The 25,707-nt window shown below is 44.5% G+C and overlaps 1 protein-coding gene across 1 annotated transcript in view; it reads right to left on the bottom strand.

Annotated features, from left to right (window-relative positions):
• Nucleotides 1–9,093, bottom strand: part of AIF1L (allograft inflammatory factor 1 like) — a 34,299-nt gene extending 25,206 nt beyond the window's left edge. Inside the window, exons 1-2 of the mRNA XM_075322917.1 lie at nucleotides 8,963–9,093; nucleotides 8,802–8,863 (exon numbers count right to left, since the gene is read on the bottom strand). Of these exons, the coding sequence (XP_075179032.1) occupies nucleotides 8,802–8,863; nucleotides 8,963–8,987 (87 nt within the window). The 5' untranslated portion in view covers nucleotides 8,988–9,093. The remainder of the gene's footprint in view (nucleotides 1–8,801; nucleotides 8,864–8,962) is intronic.
• Nucleotides 9,094–25,707: the final 16,614 nt, after the last annotated feature.

Here is a 25,707-nt window from a genome sequence, read left to right as displayed (position 1 = left end):
TTGGCTTGGTGTCGGGTGGGTGACGGGTTGGCTGGCTGAGCTGTTGGCTTGGTGTCGGGTGGGTGACGGGTCGGCTGGGTGAGCTGTTGGCTTGGTGTCGGGTGGGTGACGGGTTGGCTGGGTGAGCTGTTGGCTTGGTGTCGGGTGGGTGACAGGTTGGCTGGCTGAGCTGTTGGCTTGGTGTCGGGTGGGTGACGGGTTGGCTGGCTGAGCTGTTGGCTTGGTGTCGGGTGGGTGACAGGTTGGCTGGCTGAGCTGTTGGCTTGGTGTCGGGTGGGTGACGGGTTGGCTGGCTGAGCTGTTGGCTTGGTGTCGGGGGTGACGGGTTGGCTGGCTGAGCTGTTGGCTTGGTGTCGGGTGGGTGACAGGTCGGGTGATGTGTCGGGTGGGGGTCAGGTCGGGTGGATGACGTGTTGGCCGCCATATTGCAAAACATACCGATTTTCTAATGAATTTAAAAATGATTATTTATTGACCTATTATCGGTGAGATATAAACGGTGACGTGTACGGCCAACACCAGTGGAGCGTGAAGGGGTTAAGTGCGGGGGGAGCAGAGCCGGTCTCCGGGGCTATCCTCAGGCACGGCTCTCGGGGTCTCATCTTTGTCTCCCCCAGCTATTCACACTCCCTATTCTTACATGGCGGCGCTTGCTGGCGGGGGTCTGCGGCCAGACTGTGGGAACGCTCGGATGTCCTCAGAGCCGCCGTGCCAAAACTTCCCAATATCAACCATCCCCCACCGGCCTCCCAGTCTGAGGGAAGTGACCGCGGCTCCACTCAGGCACAAACGTGTGGCATCAGGATGGAGTCATCGCTCCGCTCATCCTGAGCCTCCTGGTGCAGAAATAGAATAGCAGTGAAAACTGCCAGGAAGAACAGCAGGAGGGGCGGCGATGAAACGCCGATTTACACGTCTGGGGCCAGTGTAATCCGGCCGCCATGTTCACAGGTCGCTTGTGGCGCGGCAGTTTCCAGAGATTTCCGTGTTTCTTGAATGTCTGAAAAGAAAAATGTTTAATTCGGCCCATGGTAGAAATATAAGCCGAGGACCGGGGCGGCCTGAACCCTCACTGGCTACACATGGTGGCTGAGAGGAGAACCGCGCTGACAGGTGAGGCCCAGCCTCGTGGGTTCAGGTGGGACGACAAACGCCAGAAAAATGGCGCAGATCTACAGGTAAATATAGTGCGAGACTTTTCTAACATTTCACATTACTTTGCCGCCATTTTGTAATCACGTGACTGAGTTTTCCAAGGTAACCAATCACATTATAAGGTATAAAATGTAAGACACAATCTAATTGGTTGCTACTGGGAGGGAACCTCCATATCATCCAATCATATCACTCCTTTCATTATCTAACAACATGGAAACATGAGAGCTAAAATCTGATTGGTTGACCCTGGGATGAAACATTTTTATCATCCAATCACATTGCTCCTTTCATTATCTAACAACATAAGAGCTAGAATCTGATTGGTTGCTAGGGCCATGTGGTCTTATATTTTAACAGTCCAATCAGATCTTTCGTTATTTGTGCTGGTTTCTGATTGGTTGGTATGAATGGTCACCCCAAGCAAATGAGAACTGGTGAGGTTTCCCTTAACCAACAAGTTCACCAACCAATCAAATCGCTCTATACATTTTTTTTTTTTTTTAACCTGCACTGAATGTAATCTTAGATTTGATTGGTTGCTATGTGAAAATGTTCCCACAGGGAGAGAAGTATACATGGCAACCAATCAGATCTAAGATTACATAGTTTCCTTGCAGGTTAGAATATGTAAGAGGTGATGTGATTTGTTGGTAAGGAAATCCTCACCAGTCATTCATTGCTTGTGGTGACTGTCAATATCAGCCAATCAGAACCCAGCACATTTACAGGTGAGAAAAGATACTTGATTGGTTGCTATTGGCTATTTGCACCATTTACGTGAGAAAAGACTGCCTTAGCAACCAATCAGATTCTAGCGCTCATTTTTTCCATGATAATTTAGATAATGAAAGCAGTGATCTGATTGGTTGGTGTGGTTTTCACCCCCTGAGCCCCCCATTCTCTCCCCTTCTACCAGGGAAACTGCCATTTTCCATATAAGGAGCCTGGAGCGCGGACCCTCCTGGGATTCGGGCTCCTTTCTCCGCCTGGAATCCCAAATATTCAGCTTCATAGAAACCTCAGTCCCTTCCTGAGAGAAGCGCTGACAGCCCCGGTGTCCATCACCCCTCCAAGGCCGACGAATGCTCCACCACAACTATAACAATATCACATATAGAGAAATGGCGTTCACCCCCCATGAGGCAGACAAGTGCGCGCCCGCCGGTGTATACAGGTGTCTGTACGGCACGCAGGAAATGGCGCCATTCCATAGCAACAAGTAAAAATGTCGTTATCTCCATGACAACCAAAATGGCCGCCAGTACTGATTCCCCCCCCTCCCCCCGGGGAAATCCTCCCCCTCTGTATGTGCGTCTGATAATACGGGACCGTGATACAATCCGGACCCTCTGATAATCCGGACCCTCTGATAATCCGGATCCTCTGATAATCCGGACCCTCTGATAATATGGGACCGTGATACAACCCAGAACCTCTGATAATACGTAATATTAAATGATCCGGACCCCCTGATGATCCGGACCCCCTGATGATCCGGACCCCCTGATGATCCGGACCCCCTGATGATCCGGACCCCCTGATGATCCGGACCCTCTGATGATCGGGACCCTCTGATAATATGGGACCATGATACAACCCAGAACCTCTGATAATACGTAATATTAAATAATCCGGACCCCCTGATGATCTGGACCCCCTGATGATCCGGACCCCCTGATGATCCGGACCCGGCTGGTTCTTGCAGGGTGATCGGGGCCGGATGGGAGGACACATTATTAATGTCGTCCTGACGCTCTGGTTACTGCGGTTTTCTATCTTCTAGTGATTCCGCCTGTAATTAGCTGTGGTTATAGTCTATAATTAGTGAGCGGAGTGCAGGCTGCCGCTTCCTGTGATGAGTCGCTGGGGTTGGGGTTATATCGCTCTCCTATACTGTATCACTGTCACTCGGGCCTATAGATCTACACTGGGGCGTCTCCATTACCACCTCGTGTCTGTCTTTGCTGTACTTTTAGAATTTTTATTTCCTGAACCAGTGAGCTCAGGATGAGCGGAGCCAGAGCTGCAGTCAGAGAAGCCTCGGCGTATGGATTTGTAGTATGGCCGCCTGGTCTGCCGCTGACACGATGTATGTAATTAGCGGTCAGGGAGGCGTCCACTAGATTTATCAATAATTAGGTGAGGAGAAGCAGGACGCATCATGAGAGCCATAAAGCCCCTCCCCAAAAATATGCCGCAGCTTGTGAAGAATAATCACATGACGCACAGCACGGTTTGGCGGCACTAATGCTGGTACAGCTGAGTTGTCTTTTCTGGCGCACTCCACCTGCCGCCATCACCACAACTTTCTTCCATATCTGATCGTCTGTGACCTTGAGCGCTCCTTATCTCAGTCCATGCGCCCTTTTTCCTGCTTAACCCTTTCCATGCCACTCTGCTGCAAACTCCATCACCTTGGTCACCGACTGGTTAACTTTTAATGTCGGTCCACCGAGTAACAAAAAGTTCTGCAACTTTCCTATATACTTTGTGTATCAATTCCTCGCTGTTTTCAAGATCTCTGCTAGGTGACAATGAATGGAAGTAGTCTTTTTGCATTGGGGCCCAAGATCTTCTAATAACGGCATTGGCGGCAGGGTTGTGTTTTGTCTGTGAAATCTTTTAAGCAACTCTGAGCTAAAAAAAAGAGTGAGAAAGTGCTGGAGACCTCGTGCACTGCGCACACTCCTGGGAAACAGAAATGACCCATCCTCAAACTGTTCCATCCAACTTTCAGCATTGTGCTTGGTGTTGTACGGCTCGGCATTGTGCTTGGTGATGTATGGCTCGGCATTGTGCTTGGTGATGTACGGCTCGGCATTGTGCTTGGTGATGTACGGCTCAGCATTGTGCTTGGTGATGTACGGCTCGGCATTGTGCTTGATGTATGGCTCAGCATTGTGCCTGGTGATGTACGGCTCGGCATTGTGCTTGGTGGTGTACGGCTCGGCATTGTGCTTGGTGATGTACGGCTCGGCATTGTGCTTGGTGATGTGCGGCTCGGCATTGTGCTTGGTGATGTGCGGCTCGGCATTGTGCTTGGTGATGTACGGCTCGGCATTGTGCTTGGTGATGTACGGCTCGGCATTGTGCTTGGTGATGTACGGCTCGGCATTGTGCTTGGTGATGTACGGCTCGGCATTGTGCTTGGTGATGTATGGCTCTGCATTGTGCTTGGTGATGTACGGCTCGGCATTGTGCTTGATGTATGGCTCGGCATTGTGCTTGGTGATGTATGGCTCTGCATTGTGCTTGGTGATGTACGGCTCGGCATTGTGCTTGGTGATGTACGGCTCGGCATTGTGCTTGGTGATGTACGGCTCGGCATTGTGCTTGGTGATATACGGCTCGGCATTGTGCTTGGTGATGTACGGCTCGGCATTGTGCTTGGTGATGTACGGCTCGGCATTGTGCTTGGTGATGTACGGCTCGGCATTGTGCTTGGTGATGTGCGGCTCGGCATTGTGCTTGGTGATGTGCGGCTCGGCATTGTGCTTGGTGATGTATGGCTCGGCATTGTGCTTGGTGATGTACGGCTCGGCATTGTGCTTGGTGATGTACGGCTCGGCATTGTGCTTGGTGATGTACGGCTCGGCATTGTGCTTGGTGATGTACGGCTCGGCATTGTGCTTGGTGATGTACGGCTCGGCATTGTGCTTGGTGATGTATGGCTCGGCATTGTGCTCGGTGATGTACGGCTCGGCATTGTGCTTGGTGATGTACGGCTCGGCATTGTGCTTGGTGATGTATGGCTCGGCATTGTGCTTGGTGATGTATGGCTCGGCATTGTGCTTGGTGATGTACGGCTCGGCATTGTGCTTGGTGATGTACGGCTCGGCATTGTGCTTGGTGATGTACGGCTCGGCATTGTGCTTGGTGATGTACGGCTCGGCATTGTGCTTGGTGATGTACGGCTCGGCATTGTGCTTGGTGATGTACGGCTCGGCATTGTGCTCGGTGATGTACGGCTCGGCATTGTGCTTGGTGATGTACGGCTCGGCATTGTGCTTGGTGATGTACGGCTCGGCATTGTGCTTGGTGATGTACGGCTCGGCATTGTGCTTGGTGATGTACGGCTCGGCATTGTGCTCGGTGATGTACGGCTCGGCATTGTGCTTGGTGATGTACGGCTGCTACTCCTCGGTCACGACGCTTCTGGCGGATGCAGTGCTTGTGCTGATATTATCAGGGGAAGAACTAGACTCTCTGCAGTTATGGGGTCATCAGAGCGGTGGAGACTTTTCTGCTCTCTGCTCCTCAGCACTCGGCCCCCCGCTATGTAACATTACGGGGTCTCCACTTTGTGGCTGAGTTGCTGCGGTTTCTTCCTCTGCTGTATAATGATCTCTCAGCCAGGTGATGGAGGAGGAAATGTCATTAAAGGACTCGCTACCCCGGAGGCTCCTATCACAGGATGCGCTGGTATCAGTGAGCTCCGCACCACCGGCCGCTCCGTCACATATTTGTGTTCAGTCCTCGTGTATCCGGATTATATCACAGTCCTGGATCTCTGCTGCATTCTAGGACTATACTGCTATAATGTGTCGTGCAGTGTAACCTCAGTGATGCCACATTACATACGCTGCCATATTATGCTCTATCATATACTGCACTATATCATCACAGTGATCAAACATACCGCACTACAGCGTACCCTAGAATACTACACCGCACTACAACATACCACAGAGTATTACACCGCACTACACTGCACCCTAGAATACTACACTGCACTACAACATACCACAGAGTATTACACTGCACTACACTGTACCCTAGAATACTATACCACACTACAACATACCACAGATTATTACACCGCACTACACTGCACCCTAGAATACTACACTGCACTACAACATACCACAGAGTATTACACCGCACTACACTGTACCCTAGAATACTATACCACACTACAACATACCACAGATTATTACACCGCACTACACTGCACCCTAGAATACTACACTGCACTACAACATACCACAGAGTATTACACCGCACTACACTGTACCCTAGAATACTATACCACACTACAACATACCACAGAGTATTACACCGCACTACACTGTACCCTAGAATACTATACCACACTACAACATACCACAGATTATTACACCGCACTACACTGCACCCTAGAATACTACACTGCACTACAACATACCACAGACTATTACACCGCACTACACTGTACCCTAGAATACTATACCACACTACAACATACCACAGATTATTACACCGCACTACACTGCACCCTAGAATACTACACTGCACTACAACATACCACAGACTATTACACTGTATCCTAGAATACTATACCACACTACAACATACCACAGAGTATTACACCGCACTACAACATACCACAGAGTATTACACCGCACTACAACATACCACAGAGTATTACACCGCACTACACTGTACCCTAGAATACTATACCACACTACAACATACCACAGAGTATTACACCGCACTACACCGTACCCTAGAATACTACACCGCACTACACCGTACCCTAGAATACTACACCGCACTACACCGTACCCTAGAATACTACACCACACTACACTGCACCACAGAATACTACACCGCACTACAACATACCACAGAGTATTACACCGCACTACACCGTACCCTAGAATACTACACCGCACTACACTGTACCCTAGAATACTACACCGCACTACACCGTACCCTAGAATACTACACCACACTACACTGCACCACAGAATACTACACCGCACTACAACATACCACAGAGTATTACACCGCACTACACTGTACCCTAGACTACTACACCGCACTACAACATACCACAGATTACTCCGCACTACACTGTACCCTAGAATACTACACCGCACTACAACATACCACAGAGTATTACACCGCACTACACTGTACCCTAGACTACTACACCGCACTACAACATACCACAGATTACTCCGCACTACACTGTACCCTAGACTACTATACCACACTACAACATACCACAGAGTATTACACCACACTACAACATACCCTAGAATACTACACCGCACTACACTGTATGATAGAATATTACACCACACTACATTGCACCATAGAATACTACACAGTACTACAACGTACCCTAGAATACTACAATTGCATGTTAGAATATTATACCACACCATAGAATATTACACTACATTACACCACAGTACACAGTATTACACCGCACAACACTGTATGAATAGAATATTACGCCACACTGCTCCATGGCACATCATATAATGACAGTAGTTTTGCCGTACACTATAATGCACCGTGCTTCACCGTCATATATCACTTTATCAACCCGTAATATGATCATATAATTATTAACAAAGAAAGCAACATAAGAACAGCGGGAACTCCTGGACTAGAGGAAGTAAAGGGGTTTTCCCGTCAATAAATCGCAATCTCCGGGCGCTGTTTGTTGCCCCCCCCCCCCCCCCCCCGCTGCTGCCTCTGGTATCTGATATCTGCTGCAACGCTAACATTACGGCAGCCAATCAGTGAGCTCAGCGGCTCTGAGCAGGACATCCCATGTTATACCGTACCACGTCGTCCCGTGTTATACCGCACCGTGTCATCCCATATTATACTGCACAGCATTGTCCCATATTATACCAACCACATAGTCCCATTATATACTGCACTGCACCTTCCTATATTATACTGCACTACGTCGTCCCATAGTATACCGCACCACGTTGTCTTGTATTATACCGCACTCATTATACTGCACTGTATCTTCCCATATTAAACTTCACTGCGTCATCCCATATTATACCACACCGCGTTGTCCCATATTATACCGCACCAGTTATCCTGTATTATACTGTGCCACATCTTCTGATATTATACTGCACCACTTTGTCTCGTATCATACTGCATCACGTTGTCTCAAATTATAATGCACCGCATCGTCCCGTATTATACTGCACCACGTTGTGCTGTATTATACTGCGTCGTCCCATATTATACCGCAGTATATTCCATCATGCACTTGCACTGTACCACATCTTGAGAGAGATATTTTATATATATATATATATATATATATATATATATATATATATATATAATAAAAATAATAATATTAATGTGTGTATGTGTATATATATGTATATATGTGTGTATGTATGTGTAATATATATATATTTTAATGTGTGTGTGTGTGTATGTGTGTGTGTATATATATTATATATATATATATATATATATATATATATATATATATATATAATTTTAATGTGTGTGTGTGTGTGTGTATATATATATATATATTGTGTGTGTATATATATATTATATGTGTATATATATATTATATGTGTATATATATATTATATGTGTATATATATATTATATGTGTATATATATAATATCTATCTCACATCTGATCGCACCATGACATGTCGCGCTCTATCATCTCAATATCTCAGACTCTTACTAATGATGTCGCTGCATCCACCAGGCTGTTGTAGAACTACAAGTCTCAGCATGCCCTGCAGTCATAGCCTCCACCTCAATCACAGATCTAGACCCAAATCTTGTACCCATTGAGCCTCTCTGGTCTCTTCTAAAAGTCCCGGAAAGTTTCCCCGTCCCCATGGCGGTGCCACCCTGCGCCCTCCGCTCACCTTGTTCACCTCGTCCAGCCTCATCTCTTGCTGCGCTTTCAGGAGGCCATAGGCTTTCCCACCTGTGGGCCAGAAGGAGAGAGGGGTCACGTCTGCGGCCAGGACCTGGGGGGGCTCGGTGCCTCCCGTGCCAGGCAGGGGTCAGGGGTCTGCGCCGTTACCTTGGGTGTTGTTGTTGCAGGTCATGCTGATGGTGCTGCCGCGGCTTCTTCACACTGGATTATGTTCTGTGAGATGCCGCCGTCGCCTTCACTCTGGAGCAGATGGCTGCAGGAACCCGCTCATATTGGTGGCTGTGAGCAGCCCTGCCCAGCCCGGATAACTCAGCCCCATGCCTTCTTACTCATCCTCACAGATTCCCATCCCTGAGCATTAACCTACCGCCCCCTGCTGGCGGAAAAGGAGAAAGCCGCAAACTGACCGTAGCGGGGTCTGACCTCACCTCCCTCTTCTCCAGAGTTGTGAATGAAGATCCAGAATCCGATCCATCCTTGTACAATAGTGGAGCGATGTCTTTTTTTTTTTTTTTTGTTTGTTTTTTTTTTGTTATTTTTATGTGTCGTCTTGTGAGCTCAGACACCAAAAGGAAAAACCTTCCCCTCCGAGTGTCCTGCCTCCGTCATTTCAGGACCCACATTGGTATCTTCACCACGAAGCCGCAGTCTCCCGCCGTCAGGTTCATGCTCATCTTCTCTCTTTTTCCCTTTCAGTTGGATCTCATTGAAATCCATGTAACATTCTGCTCGTGCCCGATGTCAGACCCCATTACTGTCCCCTAAATCTGTTACTTTTATATCTTTCAATTCGAAGATAATAATGATGATATCTTTATATAACTGCAAGGTATAGTACAGCGCTTCATAAATCAGGGGAGTATGTGAGGCAAGACCCTGACCACAAGAGCTGACAATCCACAGCCAGGCTGCAATAGAAGGGCAGCTCTGGAGTATAATACAGGAGGTAAGTCAGGATCAGTAATGTATGTACACAGTGACTGAACCAGCAGAATAGTGAGTGCAGCTCTGGAGTATAATACAGGGGGTAACTCAGGATCAGTAATGTATGTACACAGTGACTGCACCAGCAGAATAGTGAGTGCAGCTCTGAAGTATAATATAGGAGGTAAGTCAGGATCAGTAATGTATGTACACAGTGACTACACCAGCAGAATAGTGAGTGCAGCTCTGGAGTATAATACAGGAGGTAACTCAGGATCAGTAATGTTTGTACACAGTGACTGCACCAGCAGAATAGCGAGTGCAGCTCTGGAGTATAATACAGGAGGTAATTCAGGATCAGTAATGTATGTACACAGTGACTGCACCAGCAGAATAGTGAGTGCAGCTCTGGAGTATAATACAGGAGGTAACTCAGGATCAGTAATGTTTGTACACAGTGACTGCACCAGCAGAATAGCGAGTGCAGCTCTGGAGTATAATACAGGAGGTAACTCAGGATCAGTAATGTATGTACACAGTGACTGCACCAGCAGAATAGCGAGTGCAGCTCTGGAGTATAATACAGGAGGTAACTCAGGATCAGTAATGTATGTACACAGTGACTGCACCAGCAGAATAGCGAGTGCAGCTCTGGAGTATAATACAGGAGGTAACTCAGGATCAGTAATGTATGTACACAGTGACTGCAGCAGCAGAATAGTGAGTGCAGCTCTGGAGTATAATACAGGAGGTAACTCCAGATCAGTAATGTAATGTATGTACAGAGTGACTGCAGCAGCAGAATAGTGAGTGCAGCTCTGGAGTATAATACAGGAGGTAACTCAGGATCAGTAATGTATGTACACAGTGACTGCAGCAGCAGAATAGTGAGTGCAGCTCTGGAGTATAATACAGGAGGTAACTCCGGATCAGTACAGGTGATGTAATATCCCATTTGCAGTAAATCTCACTGTCCCTCTTGGATCATACACTTCCAGTTCTCTTATGATGTAATGTTGCTAATTGTAGTCACGATTTTCCATGTTTTATGACCTGTCGCTTTCTTCATCCTGAGCCTCCTGGTTCAGGAATAGCATTTTTGATCTATTTGATGACCTCTGACAGGTGTGAAGCCAGAATGATAGAACTATAGAATATTGTGGATTTTTATACTATTCGGGGCGTGGGGAGCCTTTTTTCGTGTTCGGGGCGTGGGGAGTCTTTGGTTGTCTTCGGGGCGTGCGGATCCTTTGGCCGTGTTCGGGGCGTGCAGAGCCTTGTTCATGTTCGGGGCGTGCGGAGCCTTGTTCATGTTCGGGGCGTGCGGAGCCTTGTTCATGTTCGGGGTGTGCGGAGCCTTTGGCCGCGTTCGAGGCGTGCGGAGCCTTTGGCCGCGTTCGGGGCGTGCGGAGCCTTTGGCCGCGTTCGGGGCGTGCGGAGCCTTTGGCCGCGTTCGGGGCGTGCGGAGCCTTTGGCCGCGTTCGGGGCGTGCGGAGCCTTTGGCCGCGGTCGGGGCGTGCGGAGCCTTTGCCCGCGTTTGGGGCGCGCGGAGCCTTTGCGCGCGTTCGGGGCGCGCGGAGCCTTTGCGCGCGTTCGGGGTGCGCGGAGCCTTTGCTCGCGTTCGGGGCGTGCGGAGCCTTTGCGCGCGTTCGGGGCGTGCGGAGTCTTTGCGATTGTTCGGGGCGTGCGGAGCCTTTGCGCGTGTTCGGGGCGCGCGGAGCCTTTGCTCGTGATCGGGGCGTGTATTCGGGGGGAGTTTTGTGCTCTCTTGGCTGTGGACCAGGGGTCGGTGACTCAGCCCCCGGTGCCGGCCAGTTTTTGGAAATGATCTGGATGCAGCAGAATGTCCATGAACCTCTGTGTGCAGAAGTTTCCATACTCCGCGTTCCTCCGGGAGGATCCATGAATCAGGTGTGACTCACTGACTGGCCACCGCTGACTCCTCATCTGCGCTGGAGGCGACAACAAGCCGTCCCGGCCACACGTTTAATCTGACACATTTTGGATTAGTGAGCATCTGTTTGCATATATTTTGGCGCCCAGCCGAGAGCAATTCTTGGGAACTGCAGCAGAGGACACCGATGATTGTTTGCTAGAGGCGCTTTAATTGAAGCTGCAGTATAGATCGCCAGAGCTGCGCTCTCATCACCCTCAGCGCAGGGATTAAAGCTTCTGCCTGATCTCCGACGCCGGCGAGTAAATAAAGATCCGGGGACAAGACAAGGACGGCAGAGGGACACACGTTTCCTCTAAGACACTCAAAGCACCACTCCTGCGGCAGAAAGTTAGAAGTTATGTTACAACTGCTCAATACAAGTCTATGAGAGCCAGAACGGTGACGGGACGATGCAGGAGGAGGCCGGGGCGTTCCAGAACGAGGCCAGAATAAGGCTGTTCCGGGACGAGGCCAGGAAGGGGCTGGAATGAGGCCGGGAGTTCCGGGACGAGGCCGGAAAGGTACTAGAAAGAGGCTCTCATAGACTTATATTGTGTTGTGACTTCATGAATCTCACAATCTGCTGGTAGGTCACAAAAAGCTGGAGCCCGACAGAGCGGCGGTGATACCCGGTGAAGCCGCAGGAAGGTGAGATCAGACAGGGGGTTTGCATTAAGGCATCGCTCCAGCGGTGCGACAACAAAACCCCATAGGAGCGGTGCATTAAAGCGTGAAAGTTTTTGCAAACAATGGTGAATCTTTGCATTCTATCCTATTAGAAAAATCTCCTTCTTTCTCCACTGATGAGCCTCTTCCCCTTCTTCCCACGACTTTTGAAGTTTTCATTCACTCTTAAAAACTGCTGAAAACTTTACTCCTCAAGACAAGATGGTCGTCCGCTCCCTGAGACGTCAATTACACCTACCCTATGTGAGGTTTATGGAAAGGGGAGACGGGGGAGGGGGACACGGTGTGAGAGGGGGCAGCATAGGCACGGAGATCCATAGAGCTTTCTAGGAAGTGTTACATCTCACCCCAGTGCTAGAGTCACAGCTACACTGCTCAGTGCCGCTACGTGAATTGCTCCCTGCTGGGGCTGCTTTTTAGTAAATGGTTTCTTACTCCAGAGCTGCATTCCCAACTGTACTGCTCAGTGCTGCTGTACAATGTCCTCTATGCTACTGCTTAGTGTTGTATTATACCCCAGAGCTGCATTCACAGCTACTCTGCTCAGTGCTGCTGTACAATGTCCTCTATGCTGCTTAGTGTTGTATTACACTCCAGAGCTGCATTCCCAGCTGTACTGCTCAGTGGTGCTGTACAATGTCCTCTATGCTGCTGATTAGTGTTGTATTACACTCCAGAGCTGTATTCTCAGCTACACTGCTATATAATGTCCTCTATGCGGCTGCTTATTTATTCCACTCCAGAGCTGTATTCTAAGCTGTGCTGCTCAGTAATGCTGTACAATGTCCTCTATGCTACTGCTTAGTGTTGTATTACACTCCAGAGCTGTATTCTCAGCTGTACTGCTCAGTGGTGTTGTACAATGTCCTCTATGCTGCTACTTATTTATTACACTCCAGAGCTGTATTCCCAGCTACTCTGCTCAGTGGTGCTGTACAATGTCCTCTATGCTACTGCTTAGTGTTGTATTACACCTCAGAGCTGTATTCTCAGCTACACTGCTATACAATGTCCTCTATGGTGCTACTTATTTATTACACTCCAGAGCTGCATTCCCAGCTGTACTGCTTAGTGGTGCTGTACAATGTCCTCTATGCTACTGCTTCGTGTTGTATTACACCCCAGAGCTGTATTCTCAGCTACACTGCTATACAATGTCCTCTATGCTGCTTCTTTTTTTATTACACTCCAGAGCTGTATTCCCAGCTGTACTGCTCAGTGCTGCTGTACAATGTCCTCTATGCTGCTTATTTATTCTACTCCAGAGCTGTATTCCCAGCTGTACTGCTCAGTGGTGCTGTACAATGTCCTCTATGCTGTTGCATATGACTTGGGTGACCCCTCGATCTGCACCCCTATAGTGTGACCCCCGTCGGAGTACATTTTCTGAGTGCACGCTTCTATTCTGGGCATGGGCTCCAGCTCCGAGGGGCCGGACGTGCCCCCACAAGCCCCCCTGCTTTGATGTTTTTATTTGGGGTTAACGATCAGCTGATTATTTTTTTTTTTTTTTTTTTTTTTTTTAGCACATTTGTACAAGCGCCATAACAATTTATTCTCTGCATTTTCTGTGTGTAAATTGTGGCGAAATGCACATTTTTTTTGCAGAGTTTTTCCTGTAATTTTTCATGCATTTTTTGTGAAGGTTTTTTTGCAGCCGAAATGCACCGTACTGCTGCACCCCATGTTCTCCAAACACATAAAAAATACTAAAAAATCACAAGAGAGCGAAAGAAACGTGTTTATCAAACCACTTAAAAAAAGCAAAGTGAAGAAACCATTGCAGCATCTAGAAATCCAGATCGGTTTATACTGGGTAGAAATGTTGTTTTTTTTAGGAAAGTGACTGCGATCAGGCAGCCGTCCAGATAGTGAGGCGATCACTCCGGGGGCTCCGGCTCATCTCCACCCAACAGATGTTGGAACCAGGCGTCGAGGACCACAAACTGTTCTGCGTTGCGAGCCGACACGTCCCCTGCGCCAGTAAACAGCTCGCGGCCTCCAGCTATTCATTCCTTCTCTCTTACACCCACCCTGAAGACACGAAAAATGACCTCAGATAGGGAGTCGGCGCAAAACGAGTGAGAAGAGAAGCGGCGGCCGAACGCGTGAGGTTTCCAAAATCCAGAATAAAGAGATGAGAGGATGAGAAAATTCACCAGGAATCGCCCTCTGACATAAAACTGCGGAAATAATCTCGACTCCACCGGATAACTGAGTTCAGGTTACCTGAGGTCACAGGTGGTGGACCGTGGGAACCTCCAGCTGTGTTCGCAACTTACCTGAGTGACGTCCCGCTCATCAATGTGGCTCATTCTCTGCCTAAAATCCACAGCAGGCGGTCATGTTCTCTGTCCGTGCCATGCAACCAAGTGCATTTAGAAAAGTCCAGTATATAGAGGTGCAATTGAGGCGGCGGTACTTGGCAAGGAATAGAGCTGGAGTGCCACAGGCTTCAGATCTACCATACATATAAGCCTATAACTGACCGACTAGAGGCATAAATAAGCTAGTAAAGAGCGGATCAGGGATAACCTAAAATACATCATTTTTATTGATCAATATTAATACACAAAATTGGAAAAAAAAAATCTAAAACCCACCCATTAAAACCGAAAACGACAGGGCAGTGTGGTCAAAGGTGTATCATACTATGGACACAAGATGGATATACTAGAAGTATATGCACATACAAAACAAAAATACAGTATCAATGTCAAGACACTCTGACTTCCACAGTTTTTGGAGCAGAAACTCTGCAAACCCTTCTCAATCCCAAAACACCAAGCTTTGTGGATTTTTAAGTTGTAATATAGACAAGTAGCAGGTCTCTGACCAGGTATGGATTGCTATATGTGTAGATTAGAACCAAGTACATGAATACAGCCTCCGAACCACTGTCATTATGTCAGAACCACCGTCAGTACATGATTACACCAGAACCACCATCAGTACACGAACGCAGCTCCAGAACAACCGTCAGTACACGAATGCAAAACCACTGTCAGTACATGAATACAACACCAGAACCATTGTCAGTACATGAATGTAACACCAAAACCACTCAGTACATGAATGCAGGACCAGAACCACCATCAGTACATGAATGCAGCAAAAGAGCCACTGTCAGTACACGAATGCAGCAAAATAACCACTGTCAGTAAACGAATGCAGCACCAGAACCATTGTCAGTACATGAATACAACACCAGAACCATTGTCAGTACATGAATAAAACACCAGAACCATTGTCAGTACATGAATGTAACACCAAAACCACTCTCAGTACATGATGAATGCAGGACCAGAACCACCATCAGTACATGAATGCAGCAAAAGAACCACTGTCAGTACACGAATGCAGCACCAGAACCACTGTTAATACATGATTGCAGCACCAGAATCGCCATCAGTACACGAGTGCAGCACCAGAAGTACCGTCAGTACACGAGTGCAGCACCAAAACCAACGTCAGCACAAGAATGCAACACCAGAACCACTGTCAGTACTTGAATATATTAACAAGCTTAGTACAGAGCTCATTTGCAATATCAGGTCAGCTCCATATGCATTTGAATCACATGACCTCACAACTCCCAGTATGTTGTTAACTCCTAGTATCTTCTTACCATTGTTATCAGCCATAATCAGACTCCAGATCATACAGGAACCACAGGACTGACGAGACGTAGGCAAGATCACGGATAATGATTCACATACAGTTACCTTTATAGGCGACATGTTCTCTGACTGAAATCATTCCCGTCCCTGCTGTCTCCATGTAGTAAAGATGCCATGATGAGATTTCATACCCAGTGCTCGTCTCTGCAGACTTCCCTCTTCTCCGGTTTTCTGCTGCACTTTCTGACACCGCGCCCTTAAAAATAAAAGTATCATTATAATGCCCCTTGCGAACTATGGCCTCAGGACTGTCCTTCCTTGTGCTGTCCCCATCTTTAGTGTCCCCCCCACGCTCTCACCTCTCCATATTGTCCCCCCATGTTTATACAATTCCATGCTTTTCTTCCACTCTCCCACCACTCCATATTGTCCCCCCATGCTTCCACAAATCCATACTACCCCCCCCAACCCCTATAACTCCATATTGTCCCCTCACTCTTCCACAACTCCATACTATAATAAGGCCTTTAATCTTTGGCTCCTCCTTGGAGCTCTTTATATTCATCATCCTGCGGCGCTGCGTTGATAGGTGCAATGTGATGACCTTATGACGCTGCTGCACGTTGTGGTGGGGCTGACATCTGCTCCTCTGCTCGGCCCCTGTCCCCCGGTGTTCGAGTAAGACACCAATACAGTCAAATTCAGGAACATTCCTGCGGACTGCAAAAAATCCTCTGGCGGTCGCATGTTGTGCAGGCTGGATATAGATAATTATCCAAGGTAAATTGTTTATTATATAGAAGGGGACTTGAAGTCAAAAACTGCATCATGCGATGTAAACTGTCACATAGAACCTGAATACCATAAAGTGTTTCGCCCACAACTTCTTCAGGAGGCACCAAGATCTATTAGAGCGCTTCAGCCTTATTTGCAAAAAGGTTTAATCACTGATTTCTCAGTTATGGAGGATCGGAGCGGCCATGTAACACTACTGCTGGACTTGTCTTTGAAGGAGCTGCAAATAGAACAATGTATCCATGCAGGTAGATGCAATGCATAGGTGGAGGTAGATATCAGGGCAGGTAGATGCAATGCATAGGTGGAGGTAGATATCAGGGCAGGTAGATGCAATGCATAGGTGCAGGTAGATACAATATATCGTGCAGGTAGATATTGGTGCAGGTAGATGCAATGCATCGGTGCAGGTAGATATCGGCGCAGGTAGATGCAATGCATCGGTGCAGGTAGATATCGGTGCAGGTAGATGCAATGCATCGGTGCAGGTAGATATCAGTGCAGGTAGATGCAATGCATCGGTGCAGGTAGATATCGGTGCAGGTATATGCAATGCATCGGTGCAGGTAGATATCGGTGCAGGTATATGCACTGCATCGGTGCAGGTAGATATCGGTGCAGGTATATGCAATGCATCGGTGCAGGTAGATATCGGTGCAGGTACAGTTAGGTCCAGAAATATTTGGACAGTGACACAAGTTTTGTTATTTTAGCTGTTTACAAAAACATGTTCATAAATACAATTATATATATAATATGGGCTGAAAGTGCACACTCCCAGCTGCAATATGAGAGTTTTCACATCCAAATCGGAGAAAGGGTTTAGGAATCATAGCTCTGTAATGCATAGCCTCCTCCTTTTTCAAGGGACCAAAAGTAATTGGACAAGGGACTCTAAGGGCTGCAATTAACTCTGAAGGCGTCTCCCTCGTTAACCTGTAATCAATGAAGTAGTTAAAAGGTCTGGGGTTGATTACAGGTGTGTGGTTTTGCATTTGGAAGCTGTTGCTGTGACCAGACAACATGCGGTCTAAGGAACTCTCAATTGAGGTGAAGCAGAACATCCTGAGGCTGAAAAAAAAAGAAAAAATCCATCAGAGAGATAGCAGACATGCTTGGAGTAGCAAAATCAACAGTCGGGTACATTCTGAGAAAAAAGGAATTGACTGGTGAGCTTGGGAACTCAAAAAGGCCTGGGCGTCCACGGATGACAACAGTGGTGGATGATCGCCGCATACTTTCTTTGGTGAAGAAGAACCCGTTCACAACATCAACTGAAGTCCAGAACACGCTCAGTGAAGTAGGTGTATCTGTCTCTAAGTCACCAGTAAAGAGAAGACTCCATGAAAGTAAATACAAAGGGTTCACATCTAGATGCAAACCATTCATCAATTCCAAAAATAGACAGGCCAGAGTTACATTTGCTGAAAAACACCTCATGAAGCCAGCTCAGTTCTGGAAAAGTATTCTATGGACAGATGAGACCAAGATCAACCTGTACCAGAATGATGGGAAGAAAAAAGTTTGGAGAAGAAAGGGAACGGCACATGATCCAAGGCACACCACATCCTCTGTAAAACATGGTGGAGGCAACGTGATGGCATGGGCATGCATGGCTTTCAATGGCACTGGGTCACTTGTGTTTATTGATGACATAACAGCAGACAAGAGTAGCCGGATGAATTCTGAAGTGTACCGGGATATACTTTCAGTCCAGATTCAGCCAAATGCCGCAAAGTTGATCGGACGGCGCTTCATAGTACAGATGGACAATGACCCCAAGCATACAGCCAAAGCTACCCAGGAGTTCATGAGTGCAAAAAAGTGGAACCTTCTGCAATGGCCAAGTCAATCACCAGATCTTAACCCAATTGAGCATGCATTTCACTTGCTCAAATCCAGACTTAAGACGGAAAGACCCACAAACAAGCAAGACCTGAAGGCTGCGGCTGTAAAGGCCTGGCAAAGCATTAAGAAGGAGGAAACCCAGCGTTTGGTGATGTCCATGGGTTCCAGACTTAAGGCAGTGATTGCCTCCAAAGGATTCGCAACAAAATATTGAAAATAAAAATATTTTGTTTGGGTTTGGTTTATTTGTCCAATTACTTTTGACCTCCTAAAATGTGGAGTGTTTGTAAAGAAATGTGACAATTCCTACAATTTCTATCAGATATTTTTGTTCAAACCTTCAAATTAAACGTTACAATCTGCACTTGAATTCTGTTGTCGAGATTTCATTTCAAATCCAATGTGGTGGCATGCAGAGCCCAACTCGCCAAAATTGTGTCACTGTCCAAAGATTTCTGGACCTAACTGTATATGCAATGCATCGGTGCAGGCAGATATCAGTGCAGGTATATGCAATGCATTGGTGCAGGTAGATATCGGTGCAGGTAGATATCGGCGCAGGTAGATATCAGTGCAGGTATATGCAATGCATTGGTGCAGGTAGCTATCGGTGCAGGTAGATGCAATGCATCGGTGCAGGTAGATATCGGTGCAGGTAGATGCAATGCATTGGTGCAGGTAGATATCGGCGCAGGTAGATGCAATGCATTGGTGCAGGTAGATATCGGGGCAGGTAGATGCAATGCATTGGTGCAGGTAGATATCGGTGCAGGTAGATGCAATGCATCGGTGCAGGTAGATATCGGGGCAGGTAGATGCAATGCATTGGTGCAGGTAGCTATCGGTGCAGGTAGATGCAATGCATCGGTGCAGGTAGATATCGGTGCAGGTATATGCAATGCATTGGTGCAGGTAGATATCGGTGCAGGTAGATATCGGTGCAGGTAGATATCGGTGCAGGTAGGTACGGTACAATGTATCAGTGCAGGTGACCCGCACAATGCAGGCTGTGGATTATCTTAACTGGATACAATTGTAACAAAACCTTTGCTATAGAAAATAAAAATAAAGTATTGTAACAGAATGACAGAAAATTTCATATTTTTTTTTTATTTTTAGTGCATCTGGACAGCTGTCCCTATGACAACTCTGCCTGGACTGTGAACTTTGTGTACTATTTCCTCTTTTTGCAGGGTCCCTATGACTGTTCTGGGGGCTCTCTGCCATTGGGTCTATGCAAATATCCAAATAATTGGACTGCAAATCCCCGGCTGCTGCGACCCTCTTGAGTTGGGTAAGGCTTCATTATGAAGACGTGGGATGAAAGCCGTGAATCGCGTCGGCAGCAGGACTCTCCCCGGTTGTCGCTCTCCTACCTGCTGGGGGATTTTTTTTTTTTAGCTTTTTTTCAGGTCACTCTTTCTTCCGCTTTTAATATCTACAATAACTAAATATACATGGAGTATAAATGTAGAATGTCTGCAGCAGGAGAGCGCCGCTAATCTGTATAACGACACTATTATCCCCGGATTGCAGAGCTGGCCTCTATGCCTGCTAACTAGATTTAGGATTTAGTGTCAGCTCTCATGAGATGCGAGGATGCTGAGACAGACACCTCTCCACGTAGGAAGGGGACGCGGTGCGCCACCTGTTCAGTCTACAGAGACGACTACACATGGAGTAATTACCTGACACTCCGTGTCTAATAACTGCTCATATCCCACAGAGACCACGGCGAGAACAGCGAGACCGTGTACAAACATCACCGCAATAATACTGCCCCCTATGTTCAAAAATACAACTGCTATAATACTGCTCCTATGTACAAGAATATCGCTTCAATAATACTGCCCCCTATATACAAGAATATACTATAATACTTCCCCTATGTACAGGAATATAACTACTATAATACTGCCCCCTATGTACAAGAATATAACTACTATAATACTGCTCCTATGTACAAGAATATACTATAATACTGCCCCTATGTACAGGAATATAACTACTATAATACTGCCCCCTATGTACAAGAATATAACTACTATAATACTGCTCCTATGTACAAGAATATAACTACTATAATACTGCCCCTGTGTACAGGAATATAACTACTATAATACTGCCCCCTATGTACAAGAATATAACTACTATAATACTGCTCCTATATACAAGAATATAACTACTATAATACTGCTACCTATGTACAAGAATATAGCTACTATAATACTGCTACCTATATACAAAAATACAACTGCTATAATACTGCCCACTATGTACAGGAATATAACTGCTATAATACTGGCCACTATGAACAAGAATATAACTACTATAATACTGGCGCTATGTACAAGAATATAACTACCATAATACTGCCTCTATGTACAAGAATATAACTACTATAATACTGCTCCCTGTATACAAGAATATAACTACTATAATACTGCCCTCAATATACAAGAATATAACTACTATAATACTGCTGCCTATGTACAAGAATATAGCTACTATAATACTACCCCTATATACAAAAATACAACTGCTATAATACTGCCCACTATGTACAGGAATATAACTACTATAATACTACCTCTATGTACAACAATATAACTACTATAATACTGCCCCTGTATACAAGAATATAACTACTAAAATACTGCTCCCTGTATACAAGAATATAACTACTATAATACTGCCCCGTGTGTACAAGAATATAACTACTATAATTCTGTCCCTATGTACAAGAATATAACTACTATAATACTGCCCCTATGTACAGGAATATAACTACTATAATACTGCCCCCTATGTACAAGAATATAACTACTATAATACTGCCCCCATGTACAGGAATATAACTACTATAATACTGCCCCCTATGTACAAGAATATAACTGCTATAATACTGCCCCTATGTACAAGAATATAACTACTATAATACTGCCCCCATGTACAGGAATATAACTACTATAATACTGCCCCCATGTACAGGAATATAACTACTATAATACTGCCCCCATGTACAGGAATATAACTACTATAATACTGCCATCATGTGTTATAGATTTCTCTGATGTCCCTGTTCCTTTGCTCGGTTGCAGTCTTGTGACCTTGCGTTCAGCTGAGGACCTCAGGTAGCAGATCCTGGAGCTGTAACAGATCAATATAAATAATGCTGATCCTTCATGTTTGAGCAGACTTTCCCTGTAGCTGATAGCGGTAGCGGACATAGAGAGCAGTATTCACCTCCCAACAAATGAGCACAGAATGTTCAAATCAACAATAAAAGTTAAAACTGAGAAATATGAGGCCGAGATAATTCCACCAAGAAGGTTCTGTCACCCGCCAAAAATCCCCGCATGTCCCCTTGTCAAATATATGGGACAGCGGCCGGCTGCAGACATGGAAATACCGCGGCGGCAATAAAACCGATATCCCCATTATTCACAGTGACGCTTTGACTAAGATTCATAAAACGTGAACAGCCGTGTGGTGTCCGACCCCTCTCCTCGTCTGGACGACCACATTACCTGCGCCCGCGGCTCCAAAATATCCCATAAATAATAGGTGGGACTCAGAGTGAGATATGGACCCCAGCTGCTACCTGCCGACACCGGCCATGAATTTCATCACTCCATATGCCCAACATGTCAGGGGTCCTTGTTCTAGAAAAATAGATGTGAGAGCCGAAACCGACATCATGTGACCAACATAACATACCGCAATAATATGTAACAGCCATAACCACTGTCTACATATTCTAATGGGGCATATTCTGGTACATAAGGGCAGTATTATAGTAGTTATATTCTTGTACATAGGGGCAGTATTATAGTAGTTATATTCTTGTACATAGGGGCAGTATTATAGTAGTTATATTCTTGTACATAGGGGCAGTATTATAGTAGTTATATTCTTGTACATAGGGGACAGTATTATAGTAGTTATATTCTTGTACACAGGGGCAGTATTATAGTAGTTATATTCTTGTACATAGGGGACAGTATTATAGTAGTTATATTCATGTACATAGGGGCAGTATTATAGTAGTTATATTCTTGTACATAGGGGCAGTATTATAGTAGTTATATTCTTGTACATAGGTGGCAGTATTATAGTAGTTATATTCCTGTATATAGGGGCAGTATTATAGTAGTTATATTCTTGTACATAGGGGCAGTATTATAGTAGTTATATTCTTGTACATAGGAGCAGTATTATAGTAGTTATATTCTTGTACATAGGAGCAGTATTATAGTAGTTATATTCTTGTACACAGGGGCAGTATTATAGTAGTTATATTCTTGTATATAGGGGCAGTATTATAGTAGTTATATTCTTGTACATAGGAGCAGTATTATAGTAGTTATATTCTTGTACATAGGGGCTGTATTATAGTAGTTATATTCTTGTACATAGGGGGCAGTATTATAGTAGTTATATTCTTGTACATAGGAGCAGTATTATAGTAGTTATATTCTTGTATATAGGGGCAGTATTATAGTAGTTATATTCTTGTATATAGGGGCAGTATTATAGTAGTTATATTCCTGTACATAGGGGGCAGTATTATAGTAGTTATATTCTTGTACATAGGGGCAGTATTATAGTAGTTATATTCTTGTACATAAGGGCAGTATTATAGCAGTTATATTCTTGTATATAGGAGCAGTATTATAGTAGTTATATTCTTGTACATAGGGGGCAGTATTATAGCAGTTATATTCTTGTATATAGGAGCAGTATTATAGTAGTTATATTCTTGTACATAGGGGGCAGTATTATAGCAGTTATATTCTTGTATATAGGAGCAGTATTATAGTAGTAATATTCTTGTATATAGGGGCAGTATTATAGTAGTAATATTCTTGTATATAGGGAGCAGTATTATAGTAGTTATATTCTTGTACATAGGGGGCAGTATTATAGTAGTTATATTCTTGTATATAGGAACAGTATTATAGTAGTAATATTCTTGTACATAGGGGCAGTAATATAGTAGTTATATTCTTGTACATAGGGGGCAGTATTATAGTAGTTATATTCTTGTATATAGGAACAGTATTATAGTAGTAATATTCTTGTACATAGGGGCAGTATTATAGTAGTTATATTCTTGTACATAGGAGCAGTATTATAGTAGTTATATTCTTGTACATAGGGGCTGTATTATAGTAGTTATATTCTTGTATATAGGGGCAGTATTATAGTAGTTATATTCTTGTACATAGGGGGCAGTATTATAGTAGTTATATTCTTGTACATAGGGGGCAGTATTATAGCAGTTATATTCTTGTACATAGAGGCAGTATTATAGCAGTTATATTCTTGTACATAGGGGGCAGTATTATAGTAGTTATATTCTTGTACATAGGGGCAGTATTATAGTAGTTATATTCTTGTACATAGGGGGCTGTATTATAGTAGTTATATTCTTGTATATAGGGGCAGTATTATAGTAGTTATATTCCTGTACATAGGGGGCAGTATTATAGTAGTTATATTCTTGTACATAGGGGCAGTATTATAGTAGTTATATTCTTGTAAATAGGTGCAGTATTATAGCAGTTATATTCTTGTACATAGGGGCAGTATTATAGTAGTTATATTCTTGTACATAGGGGGCAGTATTATAGTAGTTATATTCTTGTACATAGGGGGCAGTATTATAGCAGTTATATTCTTGTATATAGGGGGCAGTATTATAGTAGTAATCTTGTATATAGGGGCAGTATTATAGTAGTAATTTTCTTGTATATAGGGGCAGTATTATAGTAGTTATATTCTTGTACATAGGGGGCAGTATTATAGTAGTTATATTCTTGTATATAGGGGCAGTATTATAGTAGTTATATTCCTGTACATAGGGGGCAGTATTATAGTAGTAATATTCTTGTATATAGGAGCAGTATTATAGTAGTAATATTCTTGTATATAGGGGCAGTATTATAGTAGTAATTTTCTTGTATATAGGGGCAGTATTATAGTAGTTATATTCTTGTACATAGGGGCAGTATTATAGTAGTTATATTCTTGTATATAGGGGCAGTATTATAGTAGTTATATTCTTGTACATAATGGGCAGTATTATAGCAGTTATATTCTTGTACATAGGGGCAGTATTATAGTAGCTATATTCTTGTAAATAGGTGCAGTATTATAGCAGTTATATTCTTGTACATAGGGGCAGTATTATAGTAGTTATATTCTTGTATATAGAGGGCAGTATTATAGTAGTTATATTCTTGTACATAGGGGGCAGTATTATAGTAGTTATATTCTTGTATATAGAGGCAGTATTATAGCAGTTATATTCTTGTACATAGGGGGCAGTATTATATTAGTTATATTTTTGTACATAGGGGGTAGTATTATAGTAGTTATATTCTTGTACATAGGGGCAGTATTATAGTAGTTATATTCTTGTACATAATGGGCAGTGTTATAGCAGTTATATTCTTGTACATAGGGGCAGTATTATAGTAGTTATATTCTTGTAAATAGGTGCAGTATTATAGTAGTTATATTCTTGTACATAGGGGGCAGTATTATATTAGTTATATTCTTGTACATAGGGGGCAGTATTATAGTAGTTATATTCTTGTAAATAGGTGCAGTATTATAGTAGTTATATTCTTGTACATAGGGGGCAGTATTATATTAGTTATATTCTTGTACATAGGGGGCAGTATTATAGTAGTTATATTCTTGTATATAGGGGGAAGTATTATAGCAGTTATATTCTTGTACATAGGGGGCAGTATTATAGTAGTTATATTCTTGTATATAGGGGGAAGTATTATAGCAGTTATATTCTTGTACATAGGGGGCAGTATTATAGTAGTTATATTCTTGTACATAGGGGGCAGTATTATAGTAGTTATATTCTTGTATATAGGGGGCAGTATTATAGCAGTTATATTCTTGTACATAGGAGCAGTATTATAGCAGTTATATTCCTGTATATTGGGGCAGTATTATAGTAGTTATATTCTTGTACATAGGAGCAGTATTATAGTAGTTATATTCTTGTACATAGGGGCAGTATTATAGTAGTTATATTCTTGTACATAGGGGCAGTA

This window comes from Anomaloglossus baeobatrachus, chromosome 9, assembly GCF_048569485.1.
Source record: "Anomaloglossus baeobatrachus isolate aAnoBae1 chromosome 9, aAnoBae1.hap1, whole genome shotgun sequence".
Classification (NCBI taxonomy): Eukaryota; Metazoa; Chordata; class Amphibia; order Anura; family Aromobatidae; genus Anomaloglossus; species Anomaloglossus baeobatrachus.
Note: the sequence above shows the minus strand (reverse complement) of the source record. Positions and strands in the feature narration are given on the sequence as shown.